We start from the raw sequence: 24,998 nt of genomic DNA, 5'->3' as shown, positions 1-24,998 counted from the left end.
ATGCGTGTCATTGATTTCGCTACCAATTTTGGTGTTTAAAAGGCATGTATGGATGGGGTTTAAAAGGCAGGCGACATGTATGGATGAGGGTTTCAATTTGGGAATTGGAGTGATCGCACGGGAGAATTTAGTCTTGAATTATTAAAGGTGCGACTTAAACATTTGGCATGTCATCCTATTTCAAATTTCCCATAGGTTCTGTTCTTGATTCCTAAACTATGCAACCAGCGAATTAGTACATACTTACATATTAGGTTACTAATGACAGGTCAATTAATGGAACGATTTTACAAAAAGAAAGCACCAGAGCTGGATAGTGGCAATAATGCTAAAAATTCACGTTTGGATGATATCAACTGGGAGGAGGAGATTAAGTTTGATCTAGGATTAAGGAAACAAATTGATGATTATCATCCTAATGTTAGAGAGAGGGTGAGAAGAAAGTACTTGGAGAATGGGCCTTGCCAACCTTGCACAGTTCATTTTCCTGTGACAAATATTGGAGGAATTCCAAGAAGGTTTGTTCCAGAATGGTTCGATGAGTTTGGAGGTTGGCTTGAATATAGTGAGTCCAAAGACAGAGCATATTGTTTTTATTGTTTCTTGTTTAGAGAAAAGAAGGATGGCGGATATGAAACATTTGTTAAAAATGGTTGGAATGGCTATCATAGAAAGGAAAGGCTACTATTGATGCTAGAATATTGGTGAAGAAAGGATTGCCGTTTCGAGGCCACGACGAGTCGAAGAAGTCCTTAAATAAAGGGAACTTCAGGGAATTTCGTAATTTTGCAGAGGAGCAAAATCCGACCTTAAGAAAGACAGTAGATAAAAAGAATTCAGATAACAACCTTTTGATTGCTCCTAAAATACAAAAGGATATTGTGCATTGTTTTGCAAAGGAAGTGCTACACTCTATTCTAGAAGAAATTGGGGATGATGTTTTTTGCTTGCTAGTTGATGAGTCGAGAGATGTTTCTTGGAAAGAACAAATGGCAGTGGTCTTAAGATATGTAGATAAATGTGGAATTGTTAAAGAGAGATTTGTTGGTCTTGTTCATGTGAAAGAAACAAATTCTGCAAGTCTCAAGTCTGCTATTGATGCATTATTTGCTAATCTTAAGTTAAGCCTAAAGCAAGTTAGAGGCCAAGGATATGATGGTGCTAGCAATATGCGAGGTGAGTTCAACGGCTTGCAATCATTGATCATGAAAGAAAATAGTTCAGCTTATTATGTTCACTGTTTTGCTCACCAACTTCAATTAGTCCTTGTGTCCATTGCGAGAAAGCATAAAGGGGTTAGTGAATTTTTTACTATGATTTCTATGTTATTGAATGTGGTGGGTGGATCATCTAAGAGAAGGGACATGATTAGAGATATTAATCTTGAAGAAATAAGTAAAGCATTAGGCTGCGGGCAACTTCAGATTGGGACAGGGTTAAATCAAGAGCAAAGTCTTCAAAGACCTGGAGATACTCGTTGGAGTTCCCATTATAAATCTCTCAAAAGTTTGGTTGACATGTTTCCTACAATAGTCAAGGTACTAGAAATTGTGGAAAAAAGATAATAAGGATTGGAAAATTAGAGATCAAGCATCAAACCTTCTACGATACTTCCCGTCTTTTGACTTTGTCTTCTATTTGCATCTCATATTAACTTTGCATCTCATATTAACTATATTAGGAATCACAAATACCTTGTCATTAGCATTGCAACAGAAGGATCAGGACATAGTGAATGCTATTAAATGTGTGAAAGCAACGAAATGCCAATTGGATGAACTTAGAAAAGAAAAGTGGGTGAAACTATTAGATGATGTGCATGGATTTTGTGACAAGAATGATATTTGCAAATTGGAAATGAAAGATGAATATATTGATCCAAAGAAGCGGAGGCATAAATCTGGAATTACAAACAAGCATTATCATCAAGTAGATTGTTTTAATGATGTTATTGATTGGCTACTTCAAGAGCTTGACAGCCGCTTCAATGAGACAGGCTCTCAATTGCTTGTCAGCTTTTAGTCCAAGACACTCATTCCATGATTTTAGTATAGAAAATTTGATGAGCCTAGCGAAGCTTTATCCACATGATTTTGATTCTGGGAATTTGAGGGATCTTAACCACGAGCTTGGCCTCTACATATATGATGTGAGAGATGATGAAAGGTTCTCCAACCTACAAACTGTTGCCGAGCTTTCTCAAACAATGGTGAAGACTAGAAAACACGAACGTTATCCAATGGTTTACCGACTTTTGAAGCTTGTGCTAGTGCTACCTGTTGCTACTACTACAGTTGAGAGGTGTTTCTCAGCCATGAAAATTGTGAAAACAGAATTGCGCAATCGCATTGGTGATATATATATGAGCAATAGCCTTATTTGCTATGTGGAGAAAGAAGAGCTGTTGAAAGTCACCAATGAGGCCGAATGCAAGGTCGTAGATTTGATGATGAAGGTTAAAGGTAATATTTGTATTTTTTTCATTGGTTCATTTTTTGGTCTTAAAATATTATTCGTGGAATTCTTCGGTTTGGTAATTATATTTTATCGCTTCTTTATTCTTGCACCCCCCTCCATTTCGCTCTAGCTTCGCCACTGTTCTCGGGGATAACTGAGAAGTAGCTGTGAAGCGCTCAAAGACACCCAAACCGAAGAATTCGTGCAAGAGATTATCATACTTTCACAGATCAATCATAGGAATGTGGTCAGGCTTCTAGGTTTTTGCCTAGAAGTGGAAGTGCCCATATTAGTATATGAATTCATCCCAAATGGAACTCTCTTTCAACTCATCCATGATAACCAAGATGGATCGCTGGTTTCACTAGAAGTTCGTCTTCGGATCGCCCAAGAGTCTGCTGAAGCACTAGCATATATGCACCTCTCCATTAGTCGCCCCATAGTCCATGGAGATGTGAAGTCTCTCACTGTACTCCTAGGTGACAACCACATGGCAAAAGTGACTGACTTTGGGGCATCAAAGAATGCTCCCAAAGGATGCAGTTCAATTCATGACAATGGTGCAAGGAACTCTAGGCTACCTAGACCCTGAGTACTTGCAAGAGCGCCGATTGACAGAAAAGAGTGATGTTTATAGCTTTGGAGTTGTGCTTCTAGAGCTAATCACAAGAAAGACAGCAATATACTTTGAGGGCCCTAAGGAAGGAAAACACCTCGCATCATCTTTCCAGCAAGCAATGAAGGAAAATAGAGTTGAAGGTATGTTAGACACTAGCATAATGGGTGTGGGAATGGAGGAACTTCTCCAAGAAGTTGCCGAGCTGGCCAGCCTATGCTTGAGTTCCAAAGGGGAGGAGAGGCCTTCCATGACACAAGTGGCCGACAAACTAAAAGCACTACGAAGAACATGGAGAGGGAAATTGTTGCTGCAGCATGAAGAAACGAAACATCTAGGTGAGATGTTGGATGCGACATCGACTTGTCGCCTTTCTTCAAGCTTGTACTGGACGGCGCAAATGATGGGGATGGATATTGAAGCACCACAGGTAGACCATGCTGGTACTACCAACATGGGCTAGGATGTAGTCGTACTAGCTGCCTCTCTATATTGAATATATGATATGTATGTTTGGACTCTGTCTTGGTTGTATACCCGTATACATATAGTTGACTCTTGTAGAGTCTATCTACACTAATAATGCACATTGTTTTCATTCCTACAGCCACCCCACCAAATGTCTCCCTCTGAGAGTCTTTTGATCCATCCACCCCAAATTGTGCACCCAAGAAAACAACTCTAGGCCAGCCATGGCGGCCTGGATCTGCGTCCCCCTGCTAGGCGCTGGAGATCGCGCCCCGCCACCTCATGGAGAGAATCGCGCCCCCTTGCCATAGATCGAACCCTTGCAGACACACAGAGAGGTAGCGCACTGTCGCCTGCTCACCGAAGATCGAGGACAACCTCGCCCGCGCCGCTATTGTGGACAATAATTATATAGCCGTAAAGTAGGCTACATATATTGTTACACACTTCTACCGCTATTTGTTCATGCTACTCCATCCAAATGGTTCGATTGGCTCCACTTAGCGTAGTTCCGGTACAATTCAAGCTGGCATTCATCGCTGGACCGTTCCCCATTTGAAGTACTATACGGTTACACCCCTCAGCACTTCGGTATTCAGTCCAGCGATGCTTGTCCATCTCCAGTGTTGGCTGATTGGTTGTAGGAGAAGCAAGTGATGCAAGCCCTCATCCAACAGCACCTCCTTCGCGCTCAACGTCGCATGAAGATCAAGCCGACAAGAAGATGGGTCAAGTACTGTAGCCCGTCCGGCAACTGTCATCAGACAGAGCAAACGCGAACGTCGCCCAAGTGGTCTGGTGTCTGGGCCGCATTGGGCTTGATCCTTAGGCCGTAGAGACAGCTTGCGCTGTCTGGGACAAGCCACCAGATGTGCTGGGTTTATAAGAAGGAGAGAGAGCCTTGGGAAGAAGGCAAGGTTTTTTTTTGGGGGGGAGGGGGGGACAAGAGTCTGTGTTGAACACATGAAACCTGAACTAATCTGTCCTCGTCGCCTATCTTGCGTGCTCTGCTTCTCTAATGAAGAGCTAGCCATTTTTAGAAATTGGAATTTTACATTAAAAATTAGAATAAAAAACTTAGGCCCCGTTTAGATGTCACCCAAAAGCCAAAATTTTTTGCATAGTACCCGTCACATCGAATCTTGCGGCACATGCATGGAGTACTAAATGTAGACGAAAAAAAAAACTAATTGCACAGTTGGGTGAGAAATCGCGAGACGAACCTTTCGAACCTAATTAGTCCATAATTAGACACTAATTGCCAAATAAAAACGAAAGTGCTACAGTAGCCAAAATCCAAAAAAATTTTGATCTAAACGGGGCCTTAGCATCGTATTATGTGCATAACCATTGATGGCATTCCAGTTTCTGCCACGCCTGCATCCCAATCTTCAGTGCTGCAACTGTGCCAGTCAGAGTGCAACTGAACTTGGCTTTGCCGAGGTCTGCTGCGCCTTCGTTTCAATGGTAAATGGTTGCACTTTGCAGTACAGTTTGTTAGACTGAAACCACACACCAGTCACCACACCATGAAGGCAAGAAGCCACTGCCACAGTACCACTCCACTCTTAGGCAGTCCAGTCGCAGCATCCTGGTGGAGTCGGGAGTCCTGAATGGCTGATCCATCGCTACGGAATTGCCGCGCGCGGCGCGACACAGCAACGTGCGCAGTGCGCTACCGGCCGGACAGGTAGGAGAGCGCGAACGAATCGCCCATGCTCATCGCCGACGACGCGGCCGTCCCCGCGGAGCCCGGTCCCGGTGGCAGCGCGGGGAGCCCGAATGGTCCGGTCGTCTGCGTGGGGTCGAGCGCGAGCAGGTCCACCAGGACCATGTCGGACGGCGGCGGCGGGTCCACGCTCGCGGCGCCGCCCCTGGCCTCGAGCATCTCCACCACGCGCGCCATGGTGGGGCGCGCCCCGGGCTTCTCCTGCGCGCACCACAGCGCCACGTGCGCGAGCCGCCTCACGCTGTCCTCGTCCACCGCGGAGGAGACGAGGCGCCGGTCGAGCACCTCGACCACGCGCCCCTCCCGCGCCCTCTCGGCGACCAGCTTCGGGAAGTAGGACCACCGGCGGGAGGACCCACCGCTGGGGCCAGGCTCGGCCTGCAGGTTCCGCCGCCCGCCGAGGAGCTCCATCAGCACCATCCCGTAGCCGTACACGTCCGACTTCTCCGTGACGCCGGCGCCCAGGAGCCACTCCGGGGCCAGGTACCCCGTGGTGCCGCGCACCGTGGTCACCACCCGGCTCTGCTCCTTCCCCATCAGCGTGGACAGCCCGAAGTCCGACAGCATCCCGCGGAGGCGGTCGTCGAGGAGGATGTTCTCCGGTTTCACGTCCAGGTGGACAACCTTGGCGCGGCAGTCGTGGTGCAGGTACGCCAGCGCCTTGGCCACGTCCACGGCCACCTGGTACCGCTGCACCCACGTCAGGCACCGCCCGCCGGCGCCGTGCTGCGGGAAGATCCACCTGTCCAGGGACCCGTTCTCCATGTACTCGTACACGAGGAAGCGCGGGCCGTTCCGGACGAGGCAGAAGCCGAGGAGGCGGACAAGGCTCACGTGCTGCACGCTGCCGATGGCCGACACCTCCGACCTGAACTCCTTGTCCACGTGCGCCGACCCGTCGATCCGCTTCACCGCCACGGGCGTGCTGTCGTCGAGGATGCCCTTGAACACCGTCCCCGACGAGCCCCGCCCCACCACGTACTGGAAGCCGTCCGTCGCCGCCGACAGCGCCTCCAGTGAGAACCGACTGGGCAGTCCGGCGACCTTGCGGAAGTAGCTGTACTCCACGCGCACCGACACCTCCTCGCCGCCGTCCAGCACCGGGCGCCTCGCCATGCGCTCGGCCCGTCCACGGGGGCTCAGCGCGTGGCACAGCAGCACCGTGACGGTGCCCGCCAGCGCGGCCGACAGGATGACCGCCGTCGAGAGGTAGAATGGCCTCGACAGGCGGAAGCAGAGGAACAAAGTGAGCTCGAGTGCCACAAGCACGACGGCCGCCGCGCCGGCGAGGATCTTGGCCTTCTTGCCCTCCATGGATCACGCCAGTGCCATCAATGCCAGGCGGCGCCGCGCCACTGCCACTGCCTCTGCCTCTGCCTCTGCCTTGACCTTGCGTTCTTTCACTTCGTCGTCGTGTTCCGAGCTAGCTTCGATGTGATGCTTGGTAAATATAGACATGAGACCAATACTTTGACGAATTTAACGACAGTGATGTCTCAACCAACCCAATGAGGTTTGGTTCTTTAACAGTGGCCTTTGTCTTGGAGTTGCAAACTACTGACTCGATCAGACAAAGGATAGTGGTAGCCTGGTAGGTAGAAGAACGGTTCATGTGAGGAATTGGGTTAAATGTCAGTGCTGATGGTACCTCGTCATGGCGAATTAATCCTAAATTTCGTTTTGCAAAGAAGAAACCATCACTTGATTCACTTCCATGGTCAAGTTGAGGAAAGAGCACACTGATTCAACGGCAAGAATGACATCAGTGTATAGCGATTTGTGTGGTGTCGGCGTCTGTAGTTTAGCCAAATCCAAAGTTGAATGTTTCATACGTTAAAAAAAAAGTTGAATGTTTCATCCATAACGATTCAACATTTAAGCAACATCACTGATTCAGCCACGTTGACATTTGGAAACTAGTACAGATCAAGGAGAAACAATATTGGTCTTTAGAAAAAAGGCGAAACAAATATTATCTCGACCGTTTCGCTGAAGCCACTGCTTACATTCTCGACTGCAGCTGCAATTTCAATAGATCATGGTGTGAGCAATATTCAGACAACAAATCTTCCACCAGCAGATTTGGCAAGGGCGACGGGGGAATATATATAGAATCATCCAGATAAATAAGTTTTTTTTTTAAATCTCATTTCAACGGAACTTGTGTTGAATAGCAAAAGTGCACTTTGTGTAATGAATCCAATTATTTATATAGCCGAGTTTCTGTATGGATCATGTAACAAAAACTACGTGTTCCAGCTTCCTAGCTGTGTGGCAATTGGCAAACAGGTTAACATGGTCAGATCTACTGAACACTACAAGGCCAAGAGGCTGAAGTTTTGCACAGCTTCAAAACGCTGTGACAAAAATGGTATTGGCACCGCGTTTTATTGCCATACCCTGCAGAACCTTAATGATGGTGGTGGTGGTCATCGTCATCATCGTGTCCATCAGGAGATCCTCCTTCCCCAATCACATCAAGCTGTGGAAATAAGATGAAGATTGTACCTCAGTGAAAGTGAGGGTGCATTCATCACAACAGGTACATCATCTCATCATGCTAAAAACTACTCTTGGAATGCAAGCACCTTATGTTGAGAGTAAACAGCATACCGAGAAATATTGAGTACAGACGGGGCATTCATGTGGCTTGCCTTTCTCCAACCAAAACCACACCACATCATGTTCATCTTCTGTAAAAGGTTAACAAGTGCAGCATAGGCCAATTAGACAAGTTAGATACCATTTAGAAAAATGGATATTTTTTCCTTGATAAGATACAGGCAAGGATTCGAATTCTGGAAAAGACTAGGGGGGGATATTTAGCAGAGCAGTAGTGTACCTCCTTTGCCACCAGGGCAACCAACAATCCTTTTGTTGTAGTATGACTGAATCACAGCAGGAGTTTCCTATGGATGGAACAACATATATGGATATTAGTCCAGATGAACCACACAAGAATCAAAATGAATTTATAAATGAACAACGATGCAAAAGACACATGTAAGCAAAATCATGATTCATATAGCACTCTATAAAGTGATTCATCGACAGGCCAAAGCTAAATGGAACCTGGTATCAGTTGGTCAGCTGCAAAGCTCACTGAATTCCAAACTGATGTAATCAAAGGACAAAGTCACTACAATAATAAAACATAAAGCTAATAAAAAGCACTGGATTACTAATTGTATCTTCTGCTGCTCTTTGGGTATTTTGGAAATCTCGTAATGAAATTTGTTTTCAGGGTTCGGTTTGGACAGGGTTGAGGAAAGTGCTGGTAAAGATTGCAAAAATGTTAAGAAGATGGCTGCCTATGATCAAGATGGAGGCGCAGGAGAAGCTGGAATGGATTATTCAACAGGTGGAACACGAAGCAGAATCACCACCACAAATCAGGTGGAGAGTGGATATGTTAGAGTTGGCACAATCAGATGCTCGGCCTTTGGTGGTCTCCAGCGCTGCAACGTTGGATCAATGTAATGGGGTTACGTGTTAGACTTTGTCTGAGTCTTTGTGTTCTGGTGTTGGCCTTGAGGCTTTTCTGTGCGAGCATGCGATTTTTAAACGCTGAACTTAAATGTTGTTGCTTTATTACTTAATAAAGCAGGGAGACCTTTTATTCAAAAAATAATAATAATAAAACACAAAGATTCAGTCATACAAAGACCAGCTACACTGTGTGGTTGGTTATCCTGATTTTGGGCAATGTGCTGACCAACCACAGAGTCTGAGAATGAAAAAGAAAGCCAACTAAGAAATGACAAATTCCACTTGAAGCAGAGCAACTTATATATTGTGTATTCCACCATAACGAACAGGACAACAATATGGGTGGTTCACTAGAGCTCTTCATAACAGCAAGGCTCACATGGACATGGAAGTTCTTCATAACCGCAAGGCTCACATGGACATGGAACACACTGAAGAATCATATATAACTTTCAGCCAGAGAGCTTTTCCAAATTATTTAAGCAACAACGACAACGGAAACATAAACAGGAGTAAGCAGAAAAAAATCAGAAGATAATTAAATCAAATAGCAAAATCAAGATGCCTGCAAGTACTTTTGCAAAAAAGATTGCCTGCAGTATCGGAATTTCAATAGGTGTGCCATAATCAGTGTTTCAAAATCAGTATGTCGCAGAGAACCTAAAAAAATGATCTAATATGCTAATATAATTGATGTACTAAAAGTACTGCAGATTCAAAAGGAATAAGACCTCATTTTAAGAAAAACACATTTGATAAAAGTGTGTAAGCACGAAAAAGGGTCCCAAGCTAGAAACTTTTCTGTGACCAGAAAGTTGTAGCAAGAGGAACTTTGACTTGGGACGCAGCCTACAAACTCAGTTGCCAAACCCAATCCACAACTATGGCTCTATGAGCACGAATTTAATCACCAAGCAGTACTTAATAGACCAAAATGATTCGTTGGCCTCGAAACTACTGCCATGACTGAAGAAACACCATCTAAAGATGTGAGTTGTGACATATTTTCCCCAAAGAAACAAAACAACTCCACTGACTTTTCAGCTCTTATTATCCCAACATCTGAAAATATAATCCGTGTCTTCTCCAATTCTACGGTCTATGTTCAAACAGCATTTCAGTTCACGTAGACAAACAAATAAATCTAAACAAAAATGTCATCCACGAGTGCAAGTCAGATGACCACACATTGACATTTCAGCACACTCTCAGTCTCTCACGAGTTACAATCCCATCCTGAACAATCAATTCAGTAGTCCAAAACTCCCAATTGCTCACGCGCCAAATGAAATGTAGAAGGTACCAAACCGAAATCACCCACCTTGGTGCCAAAGGGACCGACAGGCGCGTCCATGTCAAACCTCTTTTTCCCCTGAACAGAAAAACGAACCAAATCCAAGAAATTTAATATTTTGGACCAACAAATAACTCGTACAAAGAAATGAAGCGGCGGCAAAGCAGCCATGCGCGGGACCTGGAGCTCGGCCTCGATCTCCTCTCGCTCGAGCGAGAAAATTGGCTATTTGCCATTCCAAACAATGGGCTTCGCAAAATTGCCATCCAAAAGATTGACTTCGCAAAATTGCCAACCTAAATATGTATACTTTGTTTTTGTTGCCATAATCCATATTTAGCTCATTTGTTTCTTTTTTTTTGGATTCGTCCTCCACGCGAAAAGACATTTCTGCCCTTGGTTGCCGGGAGACGTCGGGCGGATCACCCTTCGCACCTTGGCTGCGTCAGACGTCAGGCAAATCAGCTGATATCCGAATCTAATGGCCTGCATGCTTCAGTACGAGCTACTGTGCATGCATTTGGCCGGTTTTAAAAAAAAACAATCAGGTGGACAATATAATTAGAATACATGCACGCCTATGTCTGTCACACAAATTCATAAATTGAGAATAAAATGAGTTCACATCCGAATCCATAAGCTGAGTATAAATAAGTTCATCTCACACATGCATAAATTGAGCCTAAAAACACAGATATTTGATTTTCACTCAAAAGTTCAATTCTTCCTTCCTCATCGTGTGACTCTACTATCAGCAAGTTATCCCAGTCAACTTGTGGTATAGGATCATCAACCTCCATATCAAACCTAAACCAAATATCGTTTGCAGTTTACAGTCGACGCCGGTGCGTCCACCACGAGGGACGGACTTGGACCCCGTGGGGCGCGGGACGTTGGGGCTGCATCTAGCCTGCCGAGCGTGTCGGCCGCCTACAGCAAGATGAGCGCGCTTGCTGTCGGGGCCGCGACGAGGGGCGGCGAGGTCGCTCTGAGTTCCACCGTGGTCGTGCCGACGGCCGCCGAGGTCGCTCCGAGTTCCTCCATGGTCGTGCCGACGGCCACCGTGGTCGCGGCAAGCGCGGGTGGACGGCGTGGCGGCGCTGAGCATGGGTGGTTGTGTGGCGGCGGCGAGCGCGTCCGCCGGCGGTGCCGCGTCGCGGCTGCCCTGCATCGTGGATGTCTAGGGCACGCGAGCAGCGGTTCTTCGTTTGCGAGTGCTTTCGTACGATGCGAATAGTCTCGATCTCATCTCTTCACGTCAATTAAGCAGAAGGGCAACAATGTCTTTTCGCGTGAAAGGGATTCCAAAAAAATATTAACAAAGCAACTAAATAGGGAGTATGGCAACAAAATCAAGGTAAACTTGTTTAGATTGGTAATTTTACGAAGTCAATCTCTTGGATGGCAATTTTACGAAGCCCGTTGTTTGCAATGGCAAATAGCCAATTTTCTCCGCTCGGAGCCCCGTGGCGATCGGCATCACGTCCTCCACCCTCGTCCTCGTCCCCGTCCCCGCTGCATCTGACGGGAAACACAAGCCTTTGCATCAAATCGGGGCTACCGCCTAAGCTTGTGACTTGTGAGGAACAAAGGAAGAGTCGTTACCGAGAGTGGAGAAGAAGAGGGGCGCCGGCGCCGGCGTGCGGCGGAGGCCTGCTGCGGCAGCAGCGGAGGCTGACGGGGAGCGGGGTCCCAGGGCGGAGCGGTGGTGGCGGAGGAGGAGGGAGATAGCGCGCTTCCACATGGCGGGCCGGTGGAGGCAGCGGCGGCACGAGCGGGCGGTAGAGATGGTAGTTAAGACAGAATCCGGCCAACTTGGGTGTTTCCGGCCTATAGACCGCCGGTGTAGAGGGACCCACTTTTGTGGTGTAAAATTTTGCAAATTCAGCAAAGTGTCTAGAAAAAAAAGCCCTAAAATTTTATTGCAACAATTTTGGACTGCTCCGAAACAGCAATTTATTGGCGACCAGTTTGCATTTGCAAGTCGCTAAATGATAATGATATTTTGAAAAAAAAAATTGCGACTGATGACTGGACTTTTGAAATAATTAGAATATTCTACGGAGTGGACAAACGGCGATGCCGAGGTCTTGTGTTCAACTCAAAATACCACCATAAGATGGCACATGGTTTTGGCCCAAATACCATGGGCTTCCAAAGACCTTTTTTATATCATATTAGAGCAACTCCAAGGGTTCCTTATAACTTCCCAATTGATGAAAATAGAGATTTTTGTAAGAAAATATCCTCCAATAATTTCTTTAATTAGATTTTCAAATACATTTATCATCTATTTTGAATTCTCGCTAGATGAAGAGCAAAATTGGTTCTCTAAAGTGTGCACAAGATATAGTGAGCCTGTTGGAAGGTGGAAAGATATGTTGTGTGATTTTATTCAAACGGCTCTCCAAAATCTGAATGATAATTTAGAGAGCGAGTTAAAAAAACATTTGAATATACTCTTATTGGATTTGTCTAGTGAAAATATGCACACAAAAATTACCGCTTATATCGACCAACTTCAAATGAGCAGTAATAACTATATATATTGTTGGCACTTACAAATCAACTACTGTATCATAATTTAATAAAACATTTTTTTGAAAAGGCTTGATAAATTAGGTTAACACAACAAAAGAACTCAATAGCTCATTTACATTAAAGATAAGTATTCTGGTTATATTTGGAACCAATAATATAAAGCATAAAGGTTTACTAGAAGTTTGAGACATATTCATACCAACATTTTTTTATGAGAAAGGACTCTAAACTTTGCCCATATATATAGGTGATAATCATTAATCTTTCTTTTTCCTTTTTCAGGATGGGACATGACAAGTACCCAAAACATTATGATGTCACCAATGTAGTTTGTTACTACTCCAAAAGTGAAAACTGTAATGGGTTACTGACATTGGGGGCACTCGAGATGTGTAAGACTCTCTCCAACAGAGTTGGCAAAACACGACGCAAACGCAAAATGCGTCCTCCACAGTGTTTTAGGTGAAAGAAACAGGCTCCAACAGAAGACGCAAACAGAGCCCTCCATAGTGTTTTAGATGAAAGAAACAGGCTCCAACAGAAGACGCAAACAGAGCACCCATTTTGCGTACCAAGCGAACCAGAACGCAAATAAGCATCGCCTCTCTCCACGACGCAAATTTCCGGGTGGAGCAACAGGCGTCGGGGCCCGACGCAGGGCTTCTCGGCGTGGTACGAGCCCTTCCCGCCGGCGCTCGGCGGCGACCCCGACGAACGCTACTCGCTTGACGAGGTCGTCTACCGCTCCAGCTCGGGAGGTCGGAGCGGAGGGAGGAGAGGAGGAGCGCGCGGAGGAGGTTCGGCGGCAGCGGGAGCGTGCGGAGGAGGTCCAGCGGCCCGCGGACGACGACGGCGAGGCAGGACCGCCGCGGTCCTGTTCCACGACACAAATCTCTGGCGAGGTCGTGCGCTCCTCTCTTCCTCCTCTTCTTGGTTGGCGGCGGTAGGGGCAGAGGCCGCGCCGTGGGGCTGGAGGACGAGCTTGCGGTGGGGTTGGTGGACCAGCTCGTCGTGGTGAGGCTGGGGCCGGAGCTCGCCCGCACGGTGGCGGTGGGTCCAGATCTCGCCGGGCACAGCGACGCTAGGTCCGAAGTCGCGCGATGAGGCTGGGGCCAGATCTAGAGCTCGCGTTGTGAAGCTAGCTCGCACGGCGACGGCCGCCCCGGACCCGCTCCTCTTCTTCCTCAACGCCGGCAGCCACTCCCTTCTTCCTCAAGCTCCTCCTCGGACGACGACGAGGCGGGCCCACGGCGGGGCGCGCGCTAGGCGGGACCGCGGCGGGGAGCCGCCGGCGCGGCGAGGAGTGAGCGGCGCTTGGCTAGGCGGCCTTCTGCGTTGGACTTTTGCATCCGTTGTTGGAAATGTGAAGTTTTGGGTGCGCGACATTTTTCTTGTGCGCGACCTAAACCAACGAATAAGTCTCCTATTTGGGTTCGGGCGGTAGCCGTCTAAATGAAAAGTTCAAAAAGTAGACCGAATGATTGTCCTGCGTCAGCTTCCAAATTTAGCAACAATCAACTGGAGCACGAAACTCAAACAAGATCCAATGGCTGGCATTCATCGAAATCGCCCTCTAAAACGCACAACTCCATAAACCCTAGCGGACAAAGCAACCCTCTCTCTCACCAAAACCCCCTCTCGCTCCCGCTTCCACCCAATGGCGTCCCTCCCTAACGGCGCCGGCGCCGCCGCCTCTGGTTCCTCCGGCGCGCGCCCAGTGGACAAGGAGGTGGACTTCGCCAACTACTTCTGCACCTACGCCTACATCTACCACCAGAAGGAGATGCTCTGCGACCGCGTCCGCATGGACGCCTACCACTCTGCCGTCTTCCGCAACGCGCCGCACTTCCAGGGCAAGGTGGGGAACCCCATGAACTGAAACCCCTCAAAAAATCCATTTTCTCCAGCAATTTTGGGGCCCGGTTTGGTTGATTCGGTGGATGTGGATCTGTCAGGTGGTCCTTGACGTGGGCACCGGGAGCGGCATCCTTGCCATCTGGAGCGCGCAGGCCGGGGCCAGGAAGGTGTACGCCGTCGAGGCGACTAACATGGCGGAGCACGCGCGCGAGCTTGCGCGCGCCAACGGCGTCTCGGACATCGTCGAGGTGATACAGGGCACCGTGGAAGACGTTGAGCTTCCAGAGAAAGGTGAGACTGATTTCCTTGATGCTCGTCTTGTGATTACTGAATCGATGGTAAAAGCTAAAAGGAATGAATTTCTGTTGCAATTGGAATGCTACTCCAACCATGTGAGTGTATTGGATTTTATATATCATATCAAGAGAAAAGTTGAAATTTTTAATCTGAACATGGAAGTTATGATGTGCAGAGTACTGACTACTCTGTTTCTATCTGTTGTTTGTGATGGCAGTTGATGTCATTATCTCAGAGTGGATGGGCTACTTTCTTTTGAGAGAGTCCATGTTTGATTCCGTCATTTGTGCACGTGACCGCTGGTTGAAGCCAGATGGTGTAATGTAAGTCCATCCCGCAAGTTACGTTAAGAAGCACTTTCTTTGTTGCAAGCAGAACACAGATTTACTTAGCCTAAGATCATTCTTTTGCAGGTATCCTAGCCATGCTAGGATGTGGCTAGCACCCATAAGAACTGGTTTGGGTGACAAAAAGAGGGAAGATTTTGATATTGCTATGGATGACTGGAGTCTGTTTGTTCAGGACACTCAAACTTATTATGGGGTCAACATGAATGCTTTGACAAAGGCATATCGTTCAGAACATGAAAAATACTATTTGAAGGTATGCCATCCTTATTTATCTTCTAGTTCATGACTGTAGTCTTGGAATGTAAAATTCAGGTTATTTCAGCTTATGAATGACTTGTATTTTGTTATTATGGTAACGTATATGACTTGTCCTTTGGTGCACTTTCCTAAGAAATTACAGTACTCAATTTAGAGAAACAATGATCCTTTGAACCTGTAGCAGTATTTTGGATGAACTGTTGCTTACAAAGTTGTACAGCCTACATTTATCTCCACTGAAATTGGAACTCTATTAATTTAGCCTACACATTGAAGCAAACCCAAGATTGTTTATCCTAAAGTCTGGGTATACTTTCAGTGGCTAGTTCTGCACTTGCTCGAGGGAATCAATAGATTCTTGCTGGGAAATCAGCTTGCAAGAGTTTTGAATGACAAAGCCTATGTATTTCATGTTCCTTTTCCACACACTTAAATGTACACATGTTTTTATTCTGCTGCAGTCTTCAATATGGAACAATCTTCATCCAAACCAAGTTATCGGTCAACCTGCAGCTATCAAGGAAATTGATTGCTTGACAGCCACTGTTGATGAGATCCGAGAAGTCAGAGCACAAGTTACATTGCCAATCAGAATGGATGCTAGATTATCAGCACTGGCTGGATGGTTTGATGTTCATTTTCGAGTATGTCAGACTTAACTGCAACCCACTAAATGCTATGACTGAACTACATTTAGACTTTACTTAAGAAAGTGCTTGCTGTGTTTATAATATTTTTAGGGTAGTGCTCAAAACCCTGGTGTGGAGGAAGTTGAATTAAGTACAGCGCCAGATGAGCATGGTGGAACTCATTGGGGTCAGCAGGTTGGTTTCCTGGGCTATACTTACATTGCTTTCTTGTCATTCCTAGAATCTGCTTCCAGTTATAGCCTGTAGTTACTAATTTTTCAATCATTCTCCCTCTACCTGTAAATATTGACTGCTAACAAAAGAAAAATTGTGAATAGAAGGAAAAGAACTATCTATTTTCCCTTTTGAATTAATATAGGCAGAGTGCAAACCTTCTCTTGGAGCAAAAGAAGAAAAGAAGAGAAAAAGGAACTTTTTTTAATGTTGATTTCACCAAAATTGCTCTACAAATGAATCCTTTTATTTGAGGTGTTACGAAAAAAGATACTCTTTCAGTTGATTTTGCCATTATCGAAATGCATACCGCTCATAAAGCAGTTAACTGGTCTAGAAAAATTGATCAGAGTTTTGTTCCTTTTCAAGGTATTCTTGCTGACTCCACCTCTAAGTGTGACTAAAGGAGACAATGTTAATGTTTCCTTCTCGATGGTTCGCTCAAAGGAAAATCATCGACTTATGGATATGGAGTTCACCTATGAATTGCATGAGTTATCTGGCAAGAAGCACCCAGCAGTGACAACCAAGATGTACTTAGAGTAGAACAAGGTACGGACTATACCTCTGGTTCACCGGCATAGTGACATGTGACACAGATGCTTACACATAAAGCATGCTGCGTTGCTTTAATTGATAACATGGCTCAATCTTACCCTTGTTCATTTTTGCATTTATGCTTTGACAGAGTTGAGTAGAGGCCTGATTCATCATCGTTAGATGAAAAGACGGAACCGGCTACCATGTGCCCTCACAGCGCTGTTACTGAACCTTTGCTCAGAAGCTGAGCATATGTAAGTGCCTTAGGGCCCCTGTGTGCTTGTTATACCCATGATGTGTACATTGAGACCATGAGGCATGATAACGTGCCAAAGATTCTGTTGTATTGGTAATATCTTATTGTTTGATTGCTGAAGTAACAGAGGAGCTATTGCTTCACAACATTAATGTGCTAGCAGATATTGACCCACATTACAGCTTTTAGCAACATTTGGTGCAGAATTTTGTTGAATTCAATTCAGTTTGTCCAAGGCTGATGCATGATGCAGTTGTTAATCGGTACGTAGGCACCAATCCGTGCTGCCGCGGCGTGAGATCCTTTTCGGCGCACTTGTTGTAACACCTTTGGTGTTATGAACTCGATAAGCACTGAGATTATGGCATGAGAAATAGATTTATAAATATAGTGAGTTAGTTACTTAAATGTGCTAATAAAAATTTTAACAAGAAAATAGGAAATTAAGATAAGCCTTTTTGTTAAAATGGCAAACACTTGAATTTATGTTTAAAATACTATTTTTGGCGAATCATATTGAGCGAATTAGTTAAATGGTGCGTGTATGTATATTGCTCCTACGGGTTAGTATTAGGTATGGACTATGGCATGAAGTATTTGTTGGTTGAGGTTAGCATGGTTTAGATCTATTAAAAATTGCGACAAAAGAGTTAATGGTTACTTAGTCCTAACTGAAAACCTTAACGTTTGTAAGTATGAAGGGTGGTAGACAATGCTATTTTGACATTTAATTTTTAACAAAAATGTTTAAACACTAGTTGCATGTTTTTTATTGATGATTGCATCAAAGTGAGTGCTTTGTGATGGTATAGGTGTTGGTTTGGTTAGTGCTTGTTTTGATCACTAGTTAAATGCTGTTAAATAGCTAGAACGTGCTGTTGGCCACCTAGTTCTTGACCTTAGGCACTGGTTGGCAGTCCCAAGTTGGCACGTCTCTATCTTCCTCTCTGGTTCATCTTTGTCTGAGTTTGTTGCTACTGTTAGTAGCCGTATATATACCTTCTTGAGCTTTGTCGAGATAGTTTAGTCTTAACCTAGCTGGATTGGAAATTAGGCGCGCTTTAACATTCGTGCAACGCACGATTCTGGCAGTTTGGCTAGGTGTGCGCGGTCACCGCATGCTTTGGCGCTCGTAGGCTACCTTGCTCGGCTTGTCCTTGCGCTGCGCTGACCGAGCACCGTGCTCAACTTGGTCGTGTGCCCGAGCAAGGCCATGTGCTTAAATGACTTTGCCGTTTTTCTATTGAAAAATAAATAACGAAGGAAATGCACTTATACGTATCCTATACAGCATGCCATCGTGAGCCGTTCATTTCACCTGCCACGGCCTGCTCTGTCCTTGCGACCTTTCCGCCGTGGCCGCACACGCCGCGTTGCCCCTGCCCTCTGCCTTCTAGAGGTTGCCGAGCCGCTGCTTGCTCTCCCTCCCTCTCGCTCTCGATGCTCGTCACGGGCGCGTCAGCCATGGACGCGACCGAGCACCCTTGCTGCCCGTTTTCATTGTTGCGTGCGGTCACAAGCCAAGCCAAGCTCGCCACAGCTCCGCCCTTCCTTTTCTCCGCACCGCGCCGGCCCTCTCCGCCGGCCTAGCTCGCCGCGCGCAGGAGCTCCGCCGCCTTTGCCCGCCGCCGCCGCCGCGCTGCACATCGCGCCCAGCCGTGAAGTGTGATCACAGTGGTCTATTTGTTATGATATCTTCAGACTCTGCCTTTGCCTCTTTGGGATACAAAATATGTTTTGTTGGATTAATGTATTTGGTTATAATCTATAAATCCGGATTGAGCTGGCGCTGAACTGCTGATGGACAGAAGCCTCAATGTAACCTGCAAAAAGGCTTACTTGAGAGCCCTCTGGCCCAGGCACTGTGCCCTGCACTGATCAAGTCTTGCCCTCTTTGCTCTGAGCCCACTGATCAAGTGTTGCCCTCTTGCCCTTTTTGCTCTGAACCAAAACTGGATTCTCTTCCCGCTGGTTTTGGCCCCCAGGCCCCAGTCCCCTTCAAATACGGAGCCCCGACAATGCCAGTATAAACAAGATTTGAATTTTTATTTAAAATGGTTTATTTCGGGTCTCCATTGGATATGTGTGGGTGGAAAAAATTCGAAACCAAACTCTCAATAAGATTCAGGTCCCTGCGTGGCCTGCCGCGGCCGCTGGTACGGAAACCGAACGAATTTGAGCAGCCCAAGTCGTAGGTGTTATGGAAAGTCCCGTCCCCTGTTCCCGCTGGTATTCGGTTTCGCTCCCCGTTCTCGCCAAGATCGAGAGGATCCACGACGAGGTGAAGCTTGACAACGGCTTGTGCTTCGGCCTCTTCGGTCCCGCCACCAACATCCTCGTCAACAGCTTCATCTCCAACTCCGAAGGTGCCCCTCCACCGCCGCCGCCGCGACGGGCGTACGCGGGACGCCGGCGGCGCCGAGGATGGGAGGAGGAGGAGGACGACGACGACAGCAGGGCGCGTGCAGACAGGGCCCAGCGGTCGTTCGACGGCCTCATCGCCTTCATGACCTGCCTTTTCCCCTACCTACCCGACGCGGAGGCCCTGGCGTACCTCGACGCCGCCCTCATCATCAGCAGCAGGCGCGGGATGCGGGACGACTTCGACCTGTGCTCCCCGATCACCGAGGCGGCAGCCGAGGTCGCCCTCAGGTGCGCGGCGGCTGCCGCCAAGCACCCTGACCCGCGGTGGCTCGTGCAGGTCTGGAAGAAGCTGCTCTCGCCTGCCGTGGAAGCTCTAGGCGGGCCCGCGCCGCCGTCACGCGAGACGCTGGGCGATGCAGTTCTCCGCGCGCTCGACGCGGTGGCACCGGATTTACTTCAGCTGAAGGGATCGTGGGATCTCGCCAAGGGGCGGCTTGCGGCAGCAAGATCAAAGATTTATGCAGCACCGCCCAAAGAGCTGCCTCCTGTCCGAGCAGCCATGAAGCGCATGCTGATTGCAACAATCCACGGGCTCTACGTGCAGGCGCTGTGCAGGCTGCCCACGGCGGAGCTGTGCAGCCGGTACCACCGCAGCTTGCTCCTCGGCGGCTACTGCTACGGTCCGCTGGATCCTGTATCTAATATCATCGTCAATACAATCTGGTACGAGCAAAACTTCCCGACGGGCAAACAATTTTCAGTATCCATGGTTAGCACTAAGATGCTGTGGCGCATTGCGGCCCGATCACTCTATGGCCTCATATCCTTTCTCTGCACTCGACACCAAGGTCTCACGCCTGACGAAGCCGTGGAACGCCTGCTCATGACCGGGGCCGACTTGCAAGCGGCCGATTCTAATCTTTCTGCTAGGCTTAGTGCTGCCGGAGAAAAGCCTCTATATGTTTCGGATTCCAGTGTATTTCCTAACAGTCCTGCAACTGTCGCGGCCACAGCTACATTTCACTCCTTCCCTAACTCCGTCCCTCTTGCACACCCAGAGTTCCTTGCACATCAAGGGTTTGGGTCTGCCTCAGAGGTGTGTTGCATGCGCGTGATGGCGGCCCACTCTCCTCTGAAGATATTAGTTTGCTCGGGAGGATATTACAAAGTTGTACCTCGCCTACTAGCAAGTCACACCAGCAACATGACATAGCCCCTACAAAGGTCAAGAACGTAGTGTATTATCATATGATTCAAAGCAGCCATAGGTTCTGGGGTAAGCATGAGCGAGTCACCATCATGGTGAGAGATGCATTGTACAAATTCAACAAGACTGCTGCGGTTGGTTTTCATTCTTTACTTTAATTTATTCTGCATTTTTCACTTCATGTCATATTTTTCTGTATTTTTGCTAATTATAAGCTGCCCTGTTTCCAATCTAACGCTCTTTGATCTTTATGTTTGAAGGAGGGTCGCTTGTTTGAACTTCATATCATCTTTGGTTTCAATGAGTTTGTATCTGGCCCTGTGCACAGCATGGAGAAAGTTGGAGACTATAATCCATGGACTCCTGACAAATATTGTCACACCCATATTAACTTTCTAGCAATTTGCAAAGACCGCCTATATGATCCTCCAACCATCTTCTTTGCTGAATGTGGCAAAGATGGTGCTGATACCTGTTGGTGTGTCCCTATTATTCCGCAGAAACCAAAAGCTGGTATGCTCTAGTTCTGACTTTGTGATTTTCCTTTTAATAATTTTTTAGTAGACTTTCTTTCAATATTTTCCTTCAAATAGATCGAGCTCTTTCTCTTTTTTTAGATAATGAGATAGAGCTCTTTTAGTTTTTTATATATCATTTTGCAATCTTCATTGTTTAATTGCCTATAATTTCATCCAAATATCAGCATAATAGACATAATGTACCTTTGTGTTGTTCACATGTTATCAAGGTTTTCTTATGGTTAACTAAAGAGTTTAATTAATTAATCGCTGCTGGTGGGTACTATTTATTATGTTTTGATCCATAGCCTGGCCGGTCCTGTCAATTTATAGAGCGAAGCTTGGGAGATGGGCCCTTCATTATAATTATAATAATATGCATAAAAAATCTATCCATCTCTATTTTTTCTTTTTTCACTTCTATATAAATGCGTGCCTTTTGTCAACACGAGTACACTGGAAATTTAGAAATACTAGATTCAGTTTAACGTTAAAATAAAAATGAGTGTTAGTAAATTACCAAGTATTTTTTTTGACGAGAGACAAGGGATAATAATTACTCACTGCCCTGCTCCGTTAGGAATTCCCCAATCCCAAATTAGATCTGAGTCTTATATTCTGAAGAATAACGACAAGGGGCAAAGGCAATTAGGCAAATTAAACATTGATTAAACAATCAACAAAGGGGCTTAGGGAACGGGGGCAATTGGGCACGACACTTTACTTGAACACGTCTGGACGCAAGGACGTCTCGTATAGTCGTAGTGTCATACTCGCTTGGCTGGGAACGTAGTTATGGAGCGAGCAAGTGGAGTAGCCAGTGCGCACGGCTGATCGGTGACGGTGACGCCGGATGGTAAACGCGAAGGCGCGCCGCGATTAAACCACGAAGGAGAGCGGCCGCGACGGAAGGGAAATCGACGGACTCTTTCTTACGCACCTGGTATTTTCTATGGGCCATATATATATTTCCTATTGGACCAGAGTATTGCCAACTAGCTTACGTACTTGAGATTGGGCCCCTAGGCTTCAAGGGCCTTGTGCGTGGGCACAGCTCGAACCCCCCACTACTAGAGAACAGACTTTAGAACGATGTCCCAATTTGACATTAGCCTCGGTATTTTTTGCTCCCGGGACTAAAGGTTCCTGCCCAACGGTCGTCCACGGGGCAAGGGTCTTTAGTCCCGGTTGGTAATACCAGCCGGGACTAAAGCTTTTAGTCCCGATTTGGGTGATGCCCCGGGAATAAAGATTAATCTTTAGTCCCGGTTTGGTCTCTTAACCAGGACTAATTATCCCGGTCTATAGACCAGCTCATTTCTTCCTCTCTGAGCCCGAGCCATTTCATTCAAACTCACTGTCTCTGTTCTTCAACTTGCTGTTGTTCTTGCTCTCTCCCTCTCCATTGGTGTTGCTCTTCGATTTTGGAGGTAACAAACTTAATCCTCTTATGTTTTATCAGTAGCTTATCTTATTTTGCGATGTAAATGCATGTGTAACTTTATATGTTGGACTTTATTATGATTTTATGTCATTTTTAGCTCAAAATCACATGATGATTTGCATATATGTTTGGATAAACAAAAGTTAAATTAGTTCATCAAAATCACTTGGTAGTTTAGTATTGCTAGTATATGTAGTACATTTCATGGTTTAGTTAGATAAATAAATATTTTTATTTTTTTAATATATTACTTTAGAAATGAGAAATTTACAATAGTTTGTAAAAATAAGTATAGAAAGTAACTTGATATGGTGGATTTGATTATGATTTCTATGTCATTTTTAGCTTAAAATCACATGATGATTTACAATAGTAAAATCACTTGATAGTTTGGTATTTTACTATTATACATAGTACATATTTCATGGTTTAGTTAGATAAATAAATAATTTTAGTTTTGTTTAAATATATTATTTTAGAAAATATGAAATTTACACTAGTTTGCAAAAATAAGTATAGAAAGTAGATGACAACTGGTACCGGATCCTCGGCCTCTCGTTCGGTTGCGAAACAACTGAGGCCAGAACTCCCTCTCATTATCTGCGGCAAGTATAAGCAGAAGATTGTGATGGAGTACCGAGTCAAGAGACAGGGACCCAACAAGGGTCATGTTTTCTACAAGTGCCCGGATCGCGATTTCTTACGCATTTGATTATTATGGCTAATTGACCTACTTTTCTTGAATATTTTTGACTAAATATTTTTTGGCTTTAATTTCAGTGGGAGGGCAATGAATGCGATGGTTGGTACTAGGAGGAAGATTATGCTACATACGTGCAGAATTCGGGTGCGCTTGAGGTAGCGGCTGCTGATGATGAGGCAGTGAGCCAGCAGGAGAAGCTTATTGATATTCAACAGACGAATGATTTGTCTGTTTTAGTTGCGTACGGTCACGAAATAATTATGTTACTGAAGTGCATTGTAGTTTTAGTTTGTTTAGTGATAGTTGGGATTGCTTACGTTGTAGCCAGGCTTAGTTAATTAATCAACCGTGTGTGTGTCATCTATGTTGTGTAATAAAATACTTAATTATGTTCAAGGTTTTCATAATTTGTCGTGTATTACAGATTATGTCACGTCATTGGATGTACAATGTCGATAGCTGCTCCCAAGACTTTATTGAGGGCGTGCACTATTTCTTAGGTGTGGCCGAGGCAAATAAGTGGGATGGTTTCATGTGCTGTCCATGTGCCCTATGTAAGAATTTAAAGGAATATTTAAGCTCAATGAGTCTTCATTCACATTTGCTTAAGTTAGGTTTCATGTCAAACTATATATATTGGACTAAGCATGGAGAAAGCGGGGTCATGATGGAAGAAGGTGAAGGAGAAGATTTAGACATTGATGACATTATTGCTCAGTATGGTGCCTTTGATGATACTACAATGGGGGGAGATGAAAAAGAGGTAGCGGCAGAAGATGATCTCGGTGATGCTCTTGGCGATGCCATTCGTGATGCACAATAAGAATGAGAAAGTGAAAAAGAGAAAGTTAAGTTCGAGCGCATGCTTAAGGATCATAGGAAGTTGCTATACCCAATGGTCGAAGAGGGGCAAAAAAAGTTGGGTACAACACTGGAATTGCTACAGTGGAAGGCAAAGAATGGTGTATCCGACAAGGTATTTGGAAATTTATTGAACCTCATAAAGAAGATGCTTCCGAAGCCAAATGAATTGCCCACCACTACGTACGAAGCAAAAAAGGTTGTCTGCCCTTTGGGATTAAAAATCTAGAAGATACATGCATGTCCTAATGACTGCATCCTCTACCATAGCAATGAATACGAGAATTTGAATGAATGCCCGGTATGTAAAGCAGCGCGGTATAAGATCAGGCGCGATGATCCTGGTGACATCGAGGGTGAACAACGTCCTAGAAAAAAAATCCCTACCAAGGTTATGTGGTATGCTCCTATAATACCACGCTTAAAACGTTTGTTCAGAAATAAAGACCATGTAAAGTTGTTGTGGTGGCATAAAGAAGACCGTAAGGTAGACAATATGCTGAGACACCCAGCTAATGGGTCCCAGTGGAGAGCGATAGACAGGGAATTTCCAGAGTTTGCAAATGAGGCTAGAAACTTAAGGTTTGCCTTAAGTACAGATGGTATGAATCCTTTTGGGGAGCAGAGCACTAGTCATAGCACTTGGCCAGTTACTCTATTTATCTACAACCTTCCTCCATGGTTATGCATAAAGCGGAAGTTCATTATGATGTCGATCCTCATCCAAGGTCCGAGGCAACCTGGCAACGACATTGATATCTATCTGAAGCCATTAGTTGAAGAACTTCTAGTTTTATGGAACAAACCAGGTGTACGTGTCTGGGATGAGTACAAACAAGAACACTTTGACCTACGAGCAATGTTGTTCGTAACAATCAATGATTGG

General features: G+C 45.8%; 4 protein-coding genes and 1 pseudogene across 4 annotated transcripts; 3 read left to right on the top strand and 2 right to left on the bottom strand.

Moving 5' to 3' along the window:
* The first annotated feature begins 276 nt into the window (after nucleotides 1-276).
* LOC136523413 (uncharacterized) lies at nucleotides 277-2,022 on the top strand. The gene is made up of 3 exons (XM_066517102.1): nucleotides 277-432; nucleotides 672-1,176; nucleotides 1,682-2,022. Exons 1-3 carry the CDS (start codon nucleotides 277-279, stop codon nucleotides 2,020-2,022), a joined length of 1,002 nt encoding a protein of 333 aa, XP_066373199.1.
* A 2,596-nt stretch (nucleotides 2,023-4,618) lies between these two features.
* Nucleotides 4,619-6,869, bottom strand: LOC136522587 (probable receptor-like protein kinase At5g20050). Its single transcript, XM_066516393.1, has one exon. It carries the CDS (start codon nucleotides 6,582-6,584, stop codon nucleotides 5,217-5,219), a length of 1,368 nt encoding a protein of 455 aa, XP_066372490.1. The 5' UTR covers nucleotides 6,585-6,869; the 3' UTR covers nucleotides 4,619-5,216.
* A 459-nt stretch (nucleotides 6,870-7,328) lies between these two features.
* On the bottom strand, nucleotides 7,329-11,875 carry LOC136520729 (putative cytochrome c oxidase subunit 5b-like). Its single transcript, XM_066514376.1, has 7 exons — nucleotides 11,659-11,875; nucleotides 11,510-11,574; nucleotides 10,234-10,260; nucleotides 10,081-10,131; nucleotides 8,113-8,179; nucleotides 7,884-7,963; nucleotides 7,329-7,752 (listed from the first exon to the last, which is right to left on the bottom strand). Exons 1-7 carry the CDS (start codon nucleotides 11,795-11,797, stop codon nucleotides 7,681-7,683), a joined length of 501 nt encoding a protein of 166 aa, XP_066370473.1. The 5' UTR covers nucleotides 11,798-11,875; the 3' UTR covers nucleotides 7,329-7,680.
* A 2,341-nt stretch (nucleotides 11,876-14,216) lies between these two features.
* LOC136522322 (protein arginine N-methyltransferase PRMT10) lies at nucleotides 14,217-17,135 on the top strand. The gene is made up of 8 exons (XM_066516154.1): nucleotides 14,217-14,452; nucleotides 14,550-14,742; nucleotides 14,966-15,071; nucleotides 15,162-15,351; nucleotides 15,818-16,000; nucleotides 16,097-16,180; nucleotides 16,589-16,771; nucleotides 16,908-17,135. The coding sequence occupies exons 1-7, from the start codon at nucleotides 14,252-14,254 to the stop codon at nucleotides 16,763-16,765; spliced, it is 1,134 nt and encodes a 377-aa protein (XP_066372251.1). The 5' UTR covers nucleotides 14,217-14,251; the 3' UTR covers nucleotides 16,766-16,771; nucleotides 16,908-17,135.
* A 2,031-nt stretch (nucleotides 17,136-19,166) lies between these two features.
* On the top strand, nucleotides 19,167-23,625 carry LOC136523122 (uncharacterized; annotated as a pseudogene).
* The last annotated feature ends 1,373 nt before the right edge of the window (nucleotides 23,626-24,998 follow it).

Source organism: Miscanthus floridulus, chromosome 18 (genome assembly GCF_019320115.1).
Source record: "Miscanthus floridulus cultivar M001 chromosome 18, ASM1932011v1, whole genome shotgun sequence".
NCBI classification, from domain to species: Eukaryota; Viridiplantae; Streptophyta; class Magnoliopsida; order Poales; family Poaceae; genus Miscanthus; species Miscanthus floridulus.
The sequence above is the reverse complement of the archived record's forward strand: the minus strand, read 5'-3'. Positions and strand labels throughout refer to the sequence as shown.